This window comes from Eretmochelys imbricata, chromosome 8, assembly GCF_965152235.1.
Source record: "Eretmochelys imbricata isolate rEreImb1 chromosome 8, rEreImb1.hap1, whole genome shotgun sequence".
Taxonomy (NCBI): Eukaryota; Metazoa; Chordata; order Testudines; family Cheloniidae; genus Eretmochelys; species Eretmochelys imbricata.
Genome location: NC_135579.1, coordinates 70,373,744 through 70,389,148, shown reverse-complemented (window position 1 = coordinate 70,389,148; position 15,405 = coordinate 70,373,744). Strand labels below are relative to the sequence as shown.

Below are 15,405 nucleotides of genomic sequence, written 5' to 3'. Positions count from 1 at the left end.
GTGCTGCAAAGAGCCGCAGGAAACACATTAATGAGCCACGTGCAGCTCACAAGCTGCTGTCTGGGTATCAGTGGACTAAAAGTACAAGGCAGTGGCTACCATTTTCAAATTTGGGTGCTTGAAATTAGGCTCCTGAATCCATATTTGAGAATCTAAATAAAAATGGCTTGATTTTCAAAGGTACTGAGCAACTCCAAATTCCATTTTCAGAAGCGCTAAAGATGCAAGTGCTCATTGATTTCAGAGGGAGCTGAGTTTGCTCATCACCTTTGAAATTGAGGGCATTTCTAGTTATGTTTTTAAATACAGATTCACCAGCCAGACTTTAGGCAACCAGGCTTGAAAATGTTGGCCAGTATGTATAAATTATTCCTTTTTTTTAAACTATATTGGAAATGTGTCCTTTTTGGTGAAAGAGCTGCGCTATAGGTTCTATGTACCCGATCTGGTGCAAAAAAATCTATCTGGGATGCCCATTCTTATTTTAATTTTTTCAGTGCCCATGGCTATGGTACCAATTTGGGTAATTTCTTCTGCAATAAATGTTAGTTGTTTTGGAAAAACGTGTTGACATTTCATAAAAAGGTTAACAAAACATCTATCTATCTATCTATCTATCTATCTATAATGGTGTTGCATAAAAAATTGCAACACACTGTTAGGGTAAAAGAGCATTAGAAACATGTAAGTGCTGCCAATTCTAGTACACAATGGCATGAAGGAATGATTGTACTGTAATTTCCCATAGAAATGTATAAACAGTAGTATTCTTTTCAGTGGGCAACAAAGGCCCACTCCTGTGAAAGTTCTATGCACCACCGGTGGTGTTGAGCGTCCTCACCTCCCACAGACTTGAGGGTGCTGGGCACTTCTGAGATATTCAGGCAACCATCTGATCCTACTGTTCTAGCCTCTTGTTAATTTCTACTGGAGTTGGTGTGGGTTTAGCATTATTATTATTAATCATATTTATTACAGTACTGCCCTTTGATTTCAATGGGGCTACTCGTGTTCAAAGTTTAGCACCATGCCTATGTGTATGTAAGAGCCCTGATCCATGACTGGGGCTCCTAGATGCTACTGCAATACAAATAATATTAATTAATTAAATGTTTGCAGGGTTGGGGCATAAAGTGGTAAAGGGTTTTGTTTATGAAATCAAGAAAGGAAATATATTTATTGGTCACTTAGTGATAGTCATAAACTTTTTGATAGAGATAGATTAGGAGTGGTTTGGTGCTGCTAAGGGGTGAAGAATGCCATTCAACTACTGTACTCTGCTGCACCACTGGAGGGTTTTATTTTTATATAAATAAACACAAATTGATTGTGTTTCCCTTTTAGATCTTTATTTGGTACACTGGCCCGATGCACAAGTTCCTGGTAAAAGTAATCGTGAGGTCCGAGCTGAAACCTGGAGAGCCATGGAGGACCTATATGAGAAAGGTGGGAGGACTGTAAAAAAAATCACTGTTTGCAGGAGGGACTGTAACTGATTTAAACGTTCAGGAATCCAATAACATTGTGATAGGGTGGGATTTTTCAAAGGAGCCTGAGAGAGTTAGGTGCCCAAATCCCATTGTCTTTCTATGCCACTTGGGTATGCAAATCACTTGTGCACCTTTAAAAATCCCAGCCTTACTCAATATTATCCATGTGGCAAGCTAAGCAAAAAGAGTTAGCTGCTGCTTGTAAATAACATATTGCCATGTTGTGGTCCTGAAGAAGTAAATGCTGTTATGTATGATTTTTTTGAAATCGTCTATATTCTGTAGATTACAGTACATTTTGTGCTGGGCTGCAAATGGTATAAATTCAAAGCCATGCCATTTAATTTAAATTCCATTTGTTTGTTTTTTTAACTGTAAGGTGCCATTTCGCCTTTACATAGAGCAGTAGTTAGTGGATCTTTGTTGTCTGTGGTTTAGAAAAGGTCAACTCAAGCAAGCTGATTGAATGAGGAACAGAAGTTGAGCTGCGGGGTTTTTGTTAATTAACCTTGAAAGGAGTTACAAAGCTAAGGAGAAAATTCTTCTCTCAGATCCTTATGACTCTCAACTGTATTATTCTGCATGCACCGATCCCCCATTGACATTTAATGGGAGTTTTTCCAGAGCCAGGAAGATTAGAATATTCAGATTTGTCATGAATTTAAGAGGAGGATTTTGCCCCTAATGTATGCAGTATTATTATGAGGTTCTCCAGTAATGATATTTTCAAGCAATAGTAGTAGACCTCATTTACAATTCCATGGAAAGTTCCTAAGTATCAAAGTTGGATAACAGGGCTGAAAAAGACCTCCAACTCCTAACCCAGTGTTTCTCAATCAATGGGTCACGACCCCCAGATGGGCTGCGAAAGGCAATCAGGGGGTTTTGACGCATTGAAAAATTTATTACAATGTAAAGCAAAGAAATTCTCGCTCACCCATTCCTCATACAATCGTGTCCTTCAATGTCAAGTATTTTCTGTCAGCCTCTTGAAATACAGACACATAATTATACAGGCTTATCATTATTACCACTGATACATTCTTTTTACTTTTATAGCAAATGTAAGGAGATTGTGAATAAGGGGTTGTCAGCCTGTAAAGGTTGATAATACTGTCCTAACATATTCTTAAAGAACTCTACGTGGGTGGAACGTTGTTGGAATGCAGATTTGTGCTGAAGACATATGCTAAATTTAAAATTTAAATGTAATCACACATTTGACACTTTTGATTATTTATGTTTGTGTCTAGTTCATTAGACCCCGGTCCTGCATTTGGATCCATGCAGGCAGACCCCTGACTGAGCCTGTGCAGAGGTGCTTTGACTTTATAGAATCATAAACCATAGGATTAGAAGGGACGGCAAGGTTCAACTAGTCTAACCCTCTCCCAAGATACAGGATTTGTTGTGTCTAAACCATCCAAGACAGATGGCCATCCAGCCTCTTTCTGAAAACCTCCAGTAAAGGAGATTCTATGACTTCCCTATGCAGTTTATTCCATTGTCCTATTGTTCTTACAGTTAGGACATTTTTCCTGAGATTTAATCTAAAGCTGCTATACTGTAGTTTGAACCCATTGCCTCTTGTCCTGCCCTCTGTGGCAAAAGAGAACAACTTTTCTCCATGTTTTTTATGGCAGCCTTTCAAGTATCTGAAGACTGCTATCATATTCCCCCTTAATCTCCTCTTTTCCAAACTAAAGCATACCCAGTTCCTTCAGCCTTTGCTCATATGGCTTGCATTCCATCCCTTTGATCATCTTTTTTGCTTGCCTCTGGATCCTTTCCAGTTTTTCTACATCCTTTCTATACATTGGTGACCAAAATTGGAGACAGTACTCCAGCTGAGGCGTAACCAGTACCGAGTAGAGTGGTACTATCACCTCCCGTGACTTACATGCTATAGCTCTGTTAATGCAACCCAAAAATGCATTTGCATTTTTGCAACAGCATCGCGCTGCTAACTCATGTTGCTAACTCACAACTCCCAGATCCTTCTCAGCTATACTGCTGCTAAGCCAGTTTCCCCCATTCTGTATTTGTGCATTTGATTTGTCTTCCCTAAGTGTAGCACATTACTTTTGTCTTTGTTGAATTTCATTTCATTGTTTAGCCCAGTTCTCTAAGTTATCAAGATCCCTCTGAATTTTAGCTCTGTCCTCCCAAGTATTGGCAACACCCTGCTAACTTCGTGTCATCAGTTCTTCCCATTCCTCCTGGAGATTTGCTAAGAACCAGTCTCCCAGAGTCCCTGGCTGTAGCTAGCCGTCTCTCCCATCATGAGAGTCCCATATCTGTGCGCATGTGCACACACACTCTCTCTCTCTCTCTCTCTCTCAGCCTGTTCCTGAGCTGGGCCCTCCTTTTTTTGTTTGTTTTTTTGTTTCACTCCTCCGTGGAAGCATAGCTCCTGCTCCAGGTTTCTCAGTTTAGACTAATTGGGCTTTCAGTAACTGGTTAACCTTTTCCTGCCTTGCGTGGAGGCTTGAGTGCCCCATTATAGTTCCTCTATGGATTTTGTACCCCAGCTTTTTATATCTGAAGTCTCCAACAATATCAGGTAAATGCAACCTAACCCCATCCTCCCTGCCTTATAACTATCTTTACTGTTTTAAAATGTGAGATGGTATCTGATAATAAGCTAATTCTATAGAACTAAACTGATTGCTAGTTAATTCACAATAGAACAGGTGTGAGGAGGCTGGGCTTACCAATGGTGCCACCTAATGGTTAGATCACTGGCTCCCAGCTCTCCCCCATCTTCAGTGTCCCCTACCAGCAATCACTCCTTCTCTGTGGCATTTGGTAGGTAGCAACTCAGCCCTCTGGACAGGTCACCAGTCAAGTCTGCCCCCTTACCGGGGTAACAGAGTCCAGCAAAATAAAGCATCTTCAGACCACCTCCAGGTTCCTGTGGATTGCATGCCCTTGCCTTAGGACTTACAGTGTCTTTATCGCCACCTTCTCTTCCGGGAGGGTGGAAGAAGGGGTTTGTTCCCCCTTCATGAGAAGGTGGTTGGTAGGAGAGCCCAAGCCCTCCCTCTCTATTGGGCTCTGACCCAGGGCACCACAAGACGCAGCGGTAGCAAACACCCCATATTGCTTTAGGGGTGCCTTTCTCAGCCACTTCCTCCCACTTACTTTCCCAAACCAGGGTGAAGTCAAAAACCCCTCAGATGATCCACCAGAAATTAGAGTGAAGGGTTCCCTAGTCCTAGAAAAAGGATAGTCCCTCCTCAAGTGCTTTAGGTAGCTGCTGCTTGCAGACCCTTTTCCTCAACAGCCAAGACTCTATATCCTTACTCAGGATCTCCCAAGATAAATCTCTCCTGGGCCCAGAACTGCCCCTTAACTCCTTCCAGTGTGGGGTTCATACTTGCCATCACAACAGGTCATGTTGCTATGCAGATTTACACTAAAGGAGAATCTGGTCCAATATTTTTAATTCAAGACATTTTTTTTAAAAAGTAGTTTCTTTATGTGGTATTCTGCCCGAGAACATAGCATTTTAATTTGTTTGCAGCTATTTCAGAGATGCAGGGAGAGTACTTTTTGATACACTATTCTTAATTTGAATAGAGCATTATATTGAGGTAACAGACCTAAAGGCAGATGACTAAATTGCATCTGTAAATTCCTGAAATTTGTGCACTCAGATAATTTGTTAGTAAAAAGTGACTCCAGGCACAAAATTTGGGGGTGTATCTTAGGTATTGCATTTGAAAATATGGCCTTACACTTTGAAGTAAAATTTTAAGCTAAATGGTAATAATCATAATACTTAGGATTTTATGTAGCACTTTTCATTCTGAGGTGACAGTAATATTATCCCCATTTTATATATGGGAGAACTGAGGCACGGAAATATTAAGTGACTTGCCAGTGGTCACATAAGAAATACATGGAAGAGTTAGGAATAGATCCCAGATCTTCTGAGCCCCAGTCTGGTGCAGACTCTCTGCTTATATAAGGGATCACTGACACTGCATTCCAAAAGAACAGCATTTTAAAAAAATCATAATTATTCAACAGTGAGGCTTCTGTTTAGAGAGACTGGATTTCCCAGTTCTCTGTTGCAACAGCTGATTTAACCTAGGGTTCTCTTCGTGTCAGTCCTATGATTTGAATTTTTGTGGGCTGGTGTCTGAGCATCTGAGTTGTGGAATTATCTTCTCTGATTCAACAGAATGTTGGTTTGGCTGACTTTAGAGCACATTCAAAGAAACATTTATGGAGTCAAACATTCCCTTGAGTGTTGGCAGAGTTGCTATTGGAGGATCTGTTTGGTGGCAGATGAGGATGTTGTATCTAACTACTCTTACTTCATGAATAGCTCATGTGTAGGGCCCTACCAAATTCACAGTCCATTTTGGTCAATTTCAGCTTCATAGGTATGTTTATTACAATGATTTGAAATTAGCCTTTAGTAAACTGCAATATGAACAAAAGAGAAGTGCTTTTTTAAAAAGGAGCAGGACCTTAGAATTTTATTTTTTAAATTCTCATCTTCTCCCCATGTTTTATCTCAAGACAACCTCATAGACTAGCAGAGGTTGTTTAGACCTAGCTGCCTATAGCGGAGGTCAGGGTCTCTGTATCTTTGGAGACCATGATAATGTTTTGCCTAATTGAGGGTGGAAATCTTTAACCCTTACTGGATAACTTGCCTTTTATTTCTGTGTGTGTAGATCAGTACAGCCGGCACCTTTCCTTCCTTTGTCTGTCAGTTTTCAAAAGCACAGCAACAAACTGAGTAAACATATTACAGCCGTTTTGTGTAGTGTAGGCAACACAAAATGTAGTTAGTGAGGATAGTGCATCTCTTCTAATCCTATATATCTACATTTTTATTGCCAGAGCCTAAAGAACTGTGACCATTCCCAAATGCTAAACTATTTCTGTCCTAAAAATGGATGGATGTTGATATACATGCATACACCCCCATATAATGTGTGTGTGTGTGTATATATATCTATATAAAGTGTGTATGTGTGTTCACCTTGCAGCTTTAGTCATTAAAAGCAAGCGACTAACTTTGGTGACAGCACAGGGGCTCTTTCACATTAAAATTAGCAGTGCTTTCTTTGCACAGGCAGATAAAGAAGATGGTCCTCCTTTTTTTATAACACCAACCCAGTCAAACATGATCAAACAGATTTTCACATGGCCTCCAAAGGTATGTGGTTTGGGAGGATGTCGACTGCACCACACCCTGTTGATCAGATAAGACAACAGGATGTTGATATGCAGGAAAGAAAATATAACAACCACATTTTTTTTACAGTTAATGATTGGAAATTAGCCTTTATTAAACTGCAATATGAACAAAACCCTAAACATTCATTTTCAAAATAAGCAACTGACATATATATATATATATATATATATATGGCTCATTGTGGTATGAATCTAGAACTGTGGTATGGTTCAGAGAACTAATCTAAACCAACAGAAATATCAACCCTCTTATGCCATGTTTTGCAGCAATTGTTTTTTGTAATGTGTTTTACAGTGAATTCTTAATGCAAAAATGAGCCCTCAGCCCTCTCTGTTTAATGATTTATTGCAACATCCTGTTCGTGTACACTTTCATGTGAATCCCCTTTCTGACAAATGTTAAATGATTTTTTTTATTGAGCTCACTACAGTGAACCTACATGAAGGACTTTTTTAATTTATCATTTGTATTATAGTAGTATCTAGACATTCCCACCCAAGATTGGAGCCCCATAGGTCTAATCACTGAACAAACATATTGAAAGAGAAAGTCCCTGCTCTGAAGAACTTTATCTAACTAAACAAAACAAACAAAAGTTGGGAGAAAGGAAGTATTATCATCCCCATTTTACAGATGGGGAACTGAAGCACAGAGGGCCAAATCCTCAGCTGATGTAACTCAGTACAGTTCCATTGACATCGCTTGAGTTACACCAACTTATACCAGCTGAGGTGCTGACCCAAAGAGATGAAGTAACGTGCCTAGGTCACCCTAGAAAGTATATGGCAGAGCCAAGAGTTTACCTTGGATCTGAGTCCCAACACAGTACAGTAACTGCTCACTTAACGTCATCCCGGTTAATGTTGTTTCATTGTTACATTGCTGATCAATTAGAGAACATGCTCATTTAAAGTTGCGCAATGCTCCCTTATAATGTTCTTTGGCAGCCACCTGCTTTGTCCACTGCTTGAAGAAAGAGCAGCCTGTTGGAGCGAGCTGGTGGGGGATTGGAACCAGGGTGGGCCGGCAGCCCACCATCAGCTCCCCTAAGTTTCCTGTGCAGCAGCTGCCCAGCAGGCTATCAAGTGCCAGGCAGTTCAGGTGTCCCTCCCCCCACTGCCATGTGCTGCTCCTGCCCTCTGCCTTGGAGCTTCTCCCGGGCGCCTCCTGCATGTTGTGCAAGGGGAGGGGAAGAGGGGTGCTAATGTCAGGGTGTCTCCTTGCTCCTGCCCCCCCCCCGCTCCTTTACCCCATTTCCACAGAGCGGTGTGGGGGGGAAGACAGGACAGGGCTCAGGATGAAGGGAGCATGCTGGCAGCAGCTGCTGTCTCAACTTGCTGATCTACTTTAAAAGGCAGTGTACTTAGAGTGGGGTCAGCATACTTAAAGGGGCAATGCACGTCTCTCTCTCACACACACACACTCTGTCTCCCTCTGCCATGCTGTCTCCCCTCCCTCCATTTGTGCTGCCTTGCAGAGTGTGAGGCTACATTAACAACAGTGCAACAGGATAACCCTGCAACAGTGCAACAGGATAACAACAGGATAACCCTTGAGGGCTCAGTCGAGTGCTAGTTAATCATTTAGCAGTAAGGCATTCCCTGGCAAATATCCCACCCTCTTCCACCCTCTGATTTCACCACCTCAACCAAGCTTCACAATCATCATCATTGCTGCGTATGGTACTAAATTGTTTGTTTAAAACTTATACTGTGTATGTATGTATGTATATATAAAAATAGTCTTTTGTCGGGCAAAAAAAAATTCCCTGTAACCTAACCCCCCCATCCCTTTACATTAATTCTTATGGGGAAGTTGGATTCGCTTAACATCATTTTGCTTAAAGTAGCATTTTTCAGGAACATAACTACAACTTTAAGCAAGGAGTTACTGTACTTTAACCAAAAGATCATCCTTCCTCTCTGTGATGTTGCACTCCATAATGTTTTATGGAAATATGCCTATGAGTATGAATATGATCTAACTGGAATATGCTTCATGCAAAAGGTCTCTTGTAAGGTCTCATTGCAAAGCTTAAGATCTACTGAGTGTGTTTATCCCATTTGTTTGCATGTAATATTTCTATGTCTGGAGTTAGGAGAATAAGATTTTAACTTGTATTACTAATGTAAACATATTAAGTGGAAGCCATTAAGGGTGCTTCAGAATCAATGACCTGTAAATGGCTCTGTTTACTTGCAAACCTTCCTGGGTAGGTGCGGGCCAACTCTGGAAGAATGGAGGCTAGGGTCTCACAGGACATGTGAACATGTCACCTGATACTGGAATCCATCTTAAAGCTGGTACTTTTCCATTTAGAAGGAGGGATGGGGACCCAGAGAGACAAAAGATTCCCGCCTTGTGCCAAAGCTATAAAAGGGGGTGGAACAGAACAAAGGGGGCTGCCAGTCACGAGAAAACCCCTAGTTTCCACCTAAAATGTCTGCTGGAACTAACAAGGATTGTACCAGGGGAAAGGATTGGGCCCAGACTAGGAAGGAGTCTAGTCTGTGAAAGAAGCTTATCGAAACATCTCTGATGGTGAGATTTTACCTGTAATCAATTCCTTAATGTATTAGGCTTAGACTTGCATGTTTTTGCTTTATTGTGTTTTGTGACTTACTTGGTTCTGTCTGTTATTACTTGGAACCACTTAAATCTGTTTTTGTACAGATCTCAACCCTAATCCCCTAGATTTCTCCAGTGGCTGGGCAGCCAGTCAGGTTTGGGGAACACCAGTAAGTACCAGGTGCTGGAGAAGGAACTCTATGACCTTCTGGTGGCTGAGCAGCAGCTGGATGACCCCATCCAGATGTGCACTGTCCAGTTCAAGCTCTTTACCAAATACCCAAGAATCAGGAATATCCTTGTCTAAGTGGGGCTGGGGAAGCCACATGGATATGAGATGAGATCTGGTAGCTTTAATGTCTGTTTTGTGTAGCCCTGACCTAATAGCTACAAAAGGATTTGCTGCTACTTATCAGAGGACAAGCAGGCTCATACTGGAAGAGGCTCCACCCCGCCTCCCCATAACTTCTGCTTTTCCATGAGGATTGGGTGGAACTTGATCAGACTGGGAGATGTCCCACTTCACTGGTGTCAAGGGGAAGTCAGGACATGGGAGTTTCTCCTCAGTTTCTATTTCTTCAGTGGGGTCTCAGGTTAAAAGGGTCTTTCCTTATGATTCACAGGGAGAGGAGCATGCATGAGAAGATGGGTGTAAGACAAGGAACTTTATTCATGGGAAGTTGTCTCATTGAGTCTGAGTTGGGGGGCCTGGACATTTCACATGAGCTGTTGGGTGCTTCACAGATTCAGGGAAGCATGTGGAAGAAACATGTCTTTCATGGTGGTGTGTTTGTGTCTGTTTCTCTTTCATAGGGTGATCAGTGTGTTTCATGGAGGAGGGAATGACAACTACAAGTAGGAGCAGAAGGGAAAGTTGTCTCTGTGGGGAGAGTTACTCAACAGAGGCTTCCCCCCAAACATCCCGTAGAGTTTTGTTGCCACTTTGGACCAAACTCAGAGTGCTTTCTGTGAGTAGTCTCATTGACTTCAATAGGGTCTTCATGTGAGTAAGGAACACAGAATTTGAGCCTTCCAGCCTGTGTATCCTTCTTTAATAAAAGCACACTTACTGCAGTTGGTCTCATGTGAAAAGTGAATCCATTTGTGTTTTTATTCTGTGGCATTAGCCAGAGCCAACATAATGGAATGGGCACCATTCCACATGTAGTGGACTCCTGACCTTTTCTGACAGGCTAAAGCACATAGGGGACTTGGTACCACAAAAGTAGCATCTAGTTCTGTCACAATATATTGAATACGTGCTTTCAAAAACATTTTGATCGAACCTTGTACAGTTAATATAACAAAAGGTTTCAAGAGTCTGATAAAAACCTATAGCAGTGTTTAAGAAAGATAAGGTGCTGTATTTTACTAAAACAATGCTATTGTGCCACAACAGCATATTTATAGATTATTGTGGTAAGATTAACAGTGCCCATCTTGCTCTGTAGAGTTTTGATCTTGTAAGACGTTTTTCCTCAAACGGTTTTCTGCTAAGTAAAGGAAAACACTCTATCAGTTTTTTAGGCTGTCAGGTAAAGTGTGTTAAGCTTAATATACTGATACATTATGTAGCCAGTCTGTTAGCTTGATGTATTGCCTCATGGCAGATGGGACTAATACAGTCCAGCAAGATTACTTGCACATTTGCTTGGGGTAAGGAATTTTTTTCCTGATGGGTGAGTAAAGTATTCATTAGCATTAGTTTTTTCATTATCATCAGTCACCATTATGAAGGCCAGTACGTTTTGTAACTGCTCTTGTAACATTTCTTGACCACTTTTCAAGGCGGGATAAATATTTTCATTTCTCCATTGTACATTTATTAGTCACTTTTTAATATGTGTACAAGAGGCATTATTGTTACATTTTCCTTTAGACCATTGAAGCCATGTTGCCAAAGAAGGGGGAACGACTCCAGTGAGCCCAAAACTAATGGGGAGTCACAGAGCTTCTACGCAGATGAGCCAGGGTCCCTGGTGGTTCCCAAAATCTGCTTAACATGTGCACTAGTCCTTCCCCTACTGGAGCGTAAATTCTGTGGCTTTGTCAACACAATGTAAAGGTTTGTGTTTAGATTGTGCTATATAACTGGACCTACCTAGCATTTTCTAAAACTCTACTCAGAACAAAGCAATTGTACTTTAGGACATGCTAACCTGGTAAAGCTGAAGGCTACAGGGAAACCTAGGTTTTAACTTCAACTACTAATATGGTGCTAAATTGGTTTCAAGTGGGATTTTCAATCAAGTTAAGGTGGTAACTAGACTGAAAAAAGCATCTTTTCCCCAGTCTAAATAAGGCCTGAGAGTAGATCACTGGTCCCAGTGCAGATATATTCATGTAGGAACATGACTTACCCACATTTTTTACTTAGTTTTTTCCTTAGCTTTTTACTCACACAAAACTCCCTTTGAAATCAGTGGGCATTTTGCCTGAGTAAAGACCATAGGATTAAGCCCATTATATAAAAAGCCTCTTTTCCTTTGTAATTCACTGTTTTTGTAGAGCAGCCCTTTGGAAACTTGCAGCTACAATCTGTGTCCTCTCTCCATATTTCTCTCTCTCCATTGCATGCACAGATTGCTCTTTTACTGTAGGTGTTGTTCATGAATGCTGGACTGCGGACATTGATTCTGTTTTGTAGAGATGGAAGCATGTGTTTATTTTAAAAAATGTAAAGCTTTACCATGCACTTTTAAATGGGTTGAGATTAAACATAGATACATAATGTTTGAACCTTAGTGATATATAATGATTGGAAAATACATTTATTTGAAGTGGGATTTTGTGTGGTTTTTTAATATGGCCTCAGTTCTCAGCTACATTTATTGAAGGCCTGGTCAACACTAGAACTACATCATTCAGGGGTGTGAAAAAGTCCACTATCCTGAGCAGTATGGTTAAGCAGACTTAAGTCCCTGTATAGACAGTGCAAGGTCGACCAAAGAGTATTTCCATCAACTTAGTTACCACCTCTCGGGGACCTGGATTACTTGACCAATGGGAGAATCCCTCCCATTGGCATGGGTAGTGTCTACACTTAAGCTCTACAGTGGTGCTGCAGCAGCGGCGCAGCTGTGCTGTCGTAGTGTGTTAAGCGTAGACAAGTCCTAAGCCACCTTTCTGTCTCTACTAGCAAGGAGTGGCTGGAACCAAATGGACTCTGGCTCTGCCCATTCCCCTACTCCCCTTCTGCATACTCTACCATGACGTTTCCATTATGCCAGCATAGGGACAGGTGCTATAGAGCCAGCAAAATTATCTGGGTATTCCTCTATGCCAACAGAATCCCCAGCTCCACCTGCAGGACATGCCTGAGCAGTGCATACCAGCTGGAAGAAAGGCCTATGATCTGGCTCTGTACATTTTGAGGAACTGAAAGAATTAATGTACGTCAAACACCTTAGCGTCTCACTAGTTTCTTTTGTGTTTCTTGCATTGAGGTGGTACCTTCCCACCTCTTCTGGGTACATGTAGCCCCAACCAGTGGTCTCTCACACTATGGATTGACCACCCCTTGATTTTCGGTCCATCATTTTCCACCTGATCCTACAAAGACTTAAGCGCGTGAGTAACTTTATATAAGATATTGCGTAAGTCTTCGCAGGATTTGAGCCATTGATGGGTTGGTACAACTGCTGTCTTCTTTGACCCAGATTCCCATGCTGATTGCCTACTCAAGCTAGTCAAAACTTGGAATTTCCATTCCATGGGAAATTCCAATATTTTGACATTTTTTTCATTTTGAATCGGAACAAAAAATCACAATTTAGAAATTAACCACCAAGCACAAATTCTGAAATATTTTGTTTCAGAAACATTGAAATGCCTTTGTCAGATGTTTAATTTTTATAATAGAACTTTGTTTTGATATCAGATTGTTTTTCACCTCATTGTTTTGATTCTTGTTATAGTTTATAATATAATAATGTAAATATTTTGACTTTCATTATATATATAAAACATAAAAGTTAAAACAAAACATTCTGAGTATAGTGAAACAATACATTTTGCTCTTATTGAAATGAAGCATTTCAATAATTTCCTGTCAACAATTTTCATGAAAGTGATATGTTCCCACCAAGCTTTTTGATTTAATCAGAGGTTTCCATTAGAAACGTTTTGACCAGCTCTGTTGCCCACCTTGAGATGTTTCACTGGAAAGGTTAAATTCTGCCTCTTAAATATACTTGTGGAACCCTGTTGACTTCAGTGGTGCTAGTCAAGTGTAACTAAGGGCAAAGCTCAGTCAAACTGAAGAGCTCTAGAAAAATCTCTCTAGCATTGAAGTTGATGAGACTGGAATAGCCTTCCAAGGGAAGTTATAGAATTCTTATTGCTTGAGATATTTGAAACCGGAGTGGACAAAACACTTGAAAATATACACCAAGACATCCTGGGAGCTTGTTCTGGGGATGGACTAGAGGATCTCACAAGTCTTTTTCATATTTGGCTTCTATGATACTGAGTTTCATTGTACTATAGCTTCAAATAAATGCTTTCATTTGCAAAAGAGAAACCACAAAAGAAAGGTTTTTAAATCCTTCATAGACAACAATAGTGTATAATATTTTGGTGTCCCCTTTGTGTTTAAACTGAAAACGTTTTTCAGACTTCTTTGGCATAATGATTTATTGGTATTGATGCTGCAGGATTGTTTGTCACCAGAGGACTAAAGCTAGGGATTGACCCCTTCTGGCAGATTAAATACAAATTATGCAAACTGCTGTGGTGTGGGTCATAACCTAATTAATGTTACACATCTTGAGCAGATGATCATTTCTCTAAATGAGAGCTATCTAGCAGTCTAGTTGAAAACAAAAGTCACGTTAGAAAAAATGATGGTACAAGGTTTTACTGCTTTACAGTGTATCCACTTGTCCTACCTGAATATGTAAAAGCTACATAATTGCAGAGTTTGTGTATGGTTGAAGAAGTATCAGCATTTCCACTACATAGGCCATTTTCCAGGGATATACAAATTAGCACCATAATGTAACTTGATTTACAAAATTTCAGTATAGTATATGTAATTGGATTTGCTTTAACATAATTAAGTAATGGATATACTAATTCTGGATAATTTATTGAAGTCATGTAATTCAAAATCAGTCAGACTTTTACTCTGCTAGTGGATTATAATTTTTTGGTATTTAAAATATTGTGTGTGTGTGTGTGTGTGTGTGTGTGTAAAACGAGATAGCTACGTAGCAAAATTTCCTCACACATTTCCATTAACTTTATTTTAAATTCTAAATCAAGGTAAATTCTTCCCTTAATGTATTCCTGAATCCTATTAGTATTAATGACAGCTATATATGTGCACTGAGTGGCAAGTATACCTCTGTGGGGCTCAATTCCATGGCTGTTCCACATGCACAACTCCCACTGAAGTCAAGACAATGACAGCTCCAGGCATGGATCGGCTGAAAATCAGGCCATTAATCAGTAATTACCTTAGTATCAGTTGTGTGAAATTGCCTGATGAAGTATTTTCTGGAGAGACCAGAATAGCTTTTGTTTTCTTTCTTCTTTTGAAATAGTGCTCAGAAGAGATGCTGGCTTAACAGAAGTAGAGATTGGAGTCCTTTGATCATTCACAGGGCAGGCCCATCCAGGGTAATGGCAGCGTGAGCCGAGTAATGTGCCTGACTCGGAGGTTATTTATTTAGTGTGTGCACAGTCGTCTAGCCAAGCGATGGCATCCTCAGTGGCGTGATGCAGTTCTTCTAGGCCACCACTGAACCTAGTCAGCAGACATTCATCAACAGTGTGTGTCATCGTCTGTGTTGTGCCGCAGCTGCACAAAGGGTTGTCATGAAGGCCCCAGCAGTACTGGTTGGCTGCACAGAGACCGTGCCCGGTCCGGAACCTGTTCAACAGGGACCATTGATGACGGGGCAGGTCAAAACTAGGCAGGCAAATTGTGGGGTCGGCGATGAGGGACTGATTGGGGATTATAGCAGATATCCATTCCTCTCACCAGAGTGTTTCCACCCTAACATCCTGGCGTGGCAGATGAGACCATAATGGGCAATGTGACAGCAAACATGCAGCTGGTGTTTTAAAAGGGTCATTGTGCAGCAGCAGGCTTAAATTGGCACATACTTTCTCCAGTATCTC

The 15,405-nt window shown here is 40.8% G+C and overlaps 1 protein-coding gene across 1 annotated transcript in view; it reads left to right on the top strand.

Annotated features, from left to right (window-relative positions):
* Positions 1–15,405, top strand: part of LOC144269525 (putative oxidoreductase ZK1290.5) — an 81,960-nt gene that overhangs the window by 33,918 nt on the left and 32,637 nt on the right. The window contains 1 exon segment of the mRNA XM_077825280.1: positions 1,345–1,446. Coding sequence (XP_077681406.1) covers positions 1,345–1,446 — 102 coding nt within the window.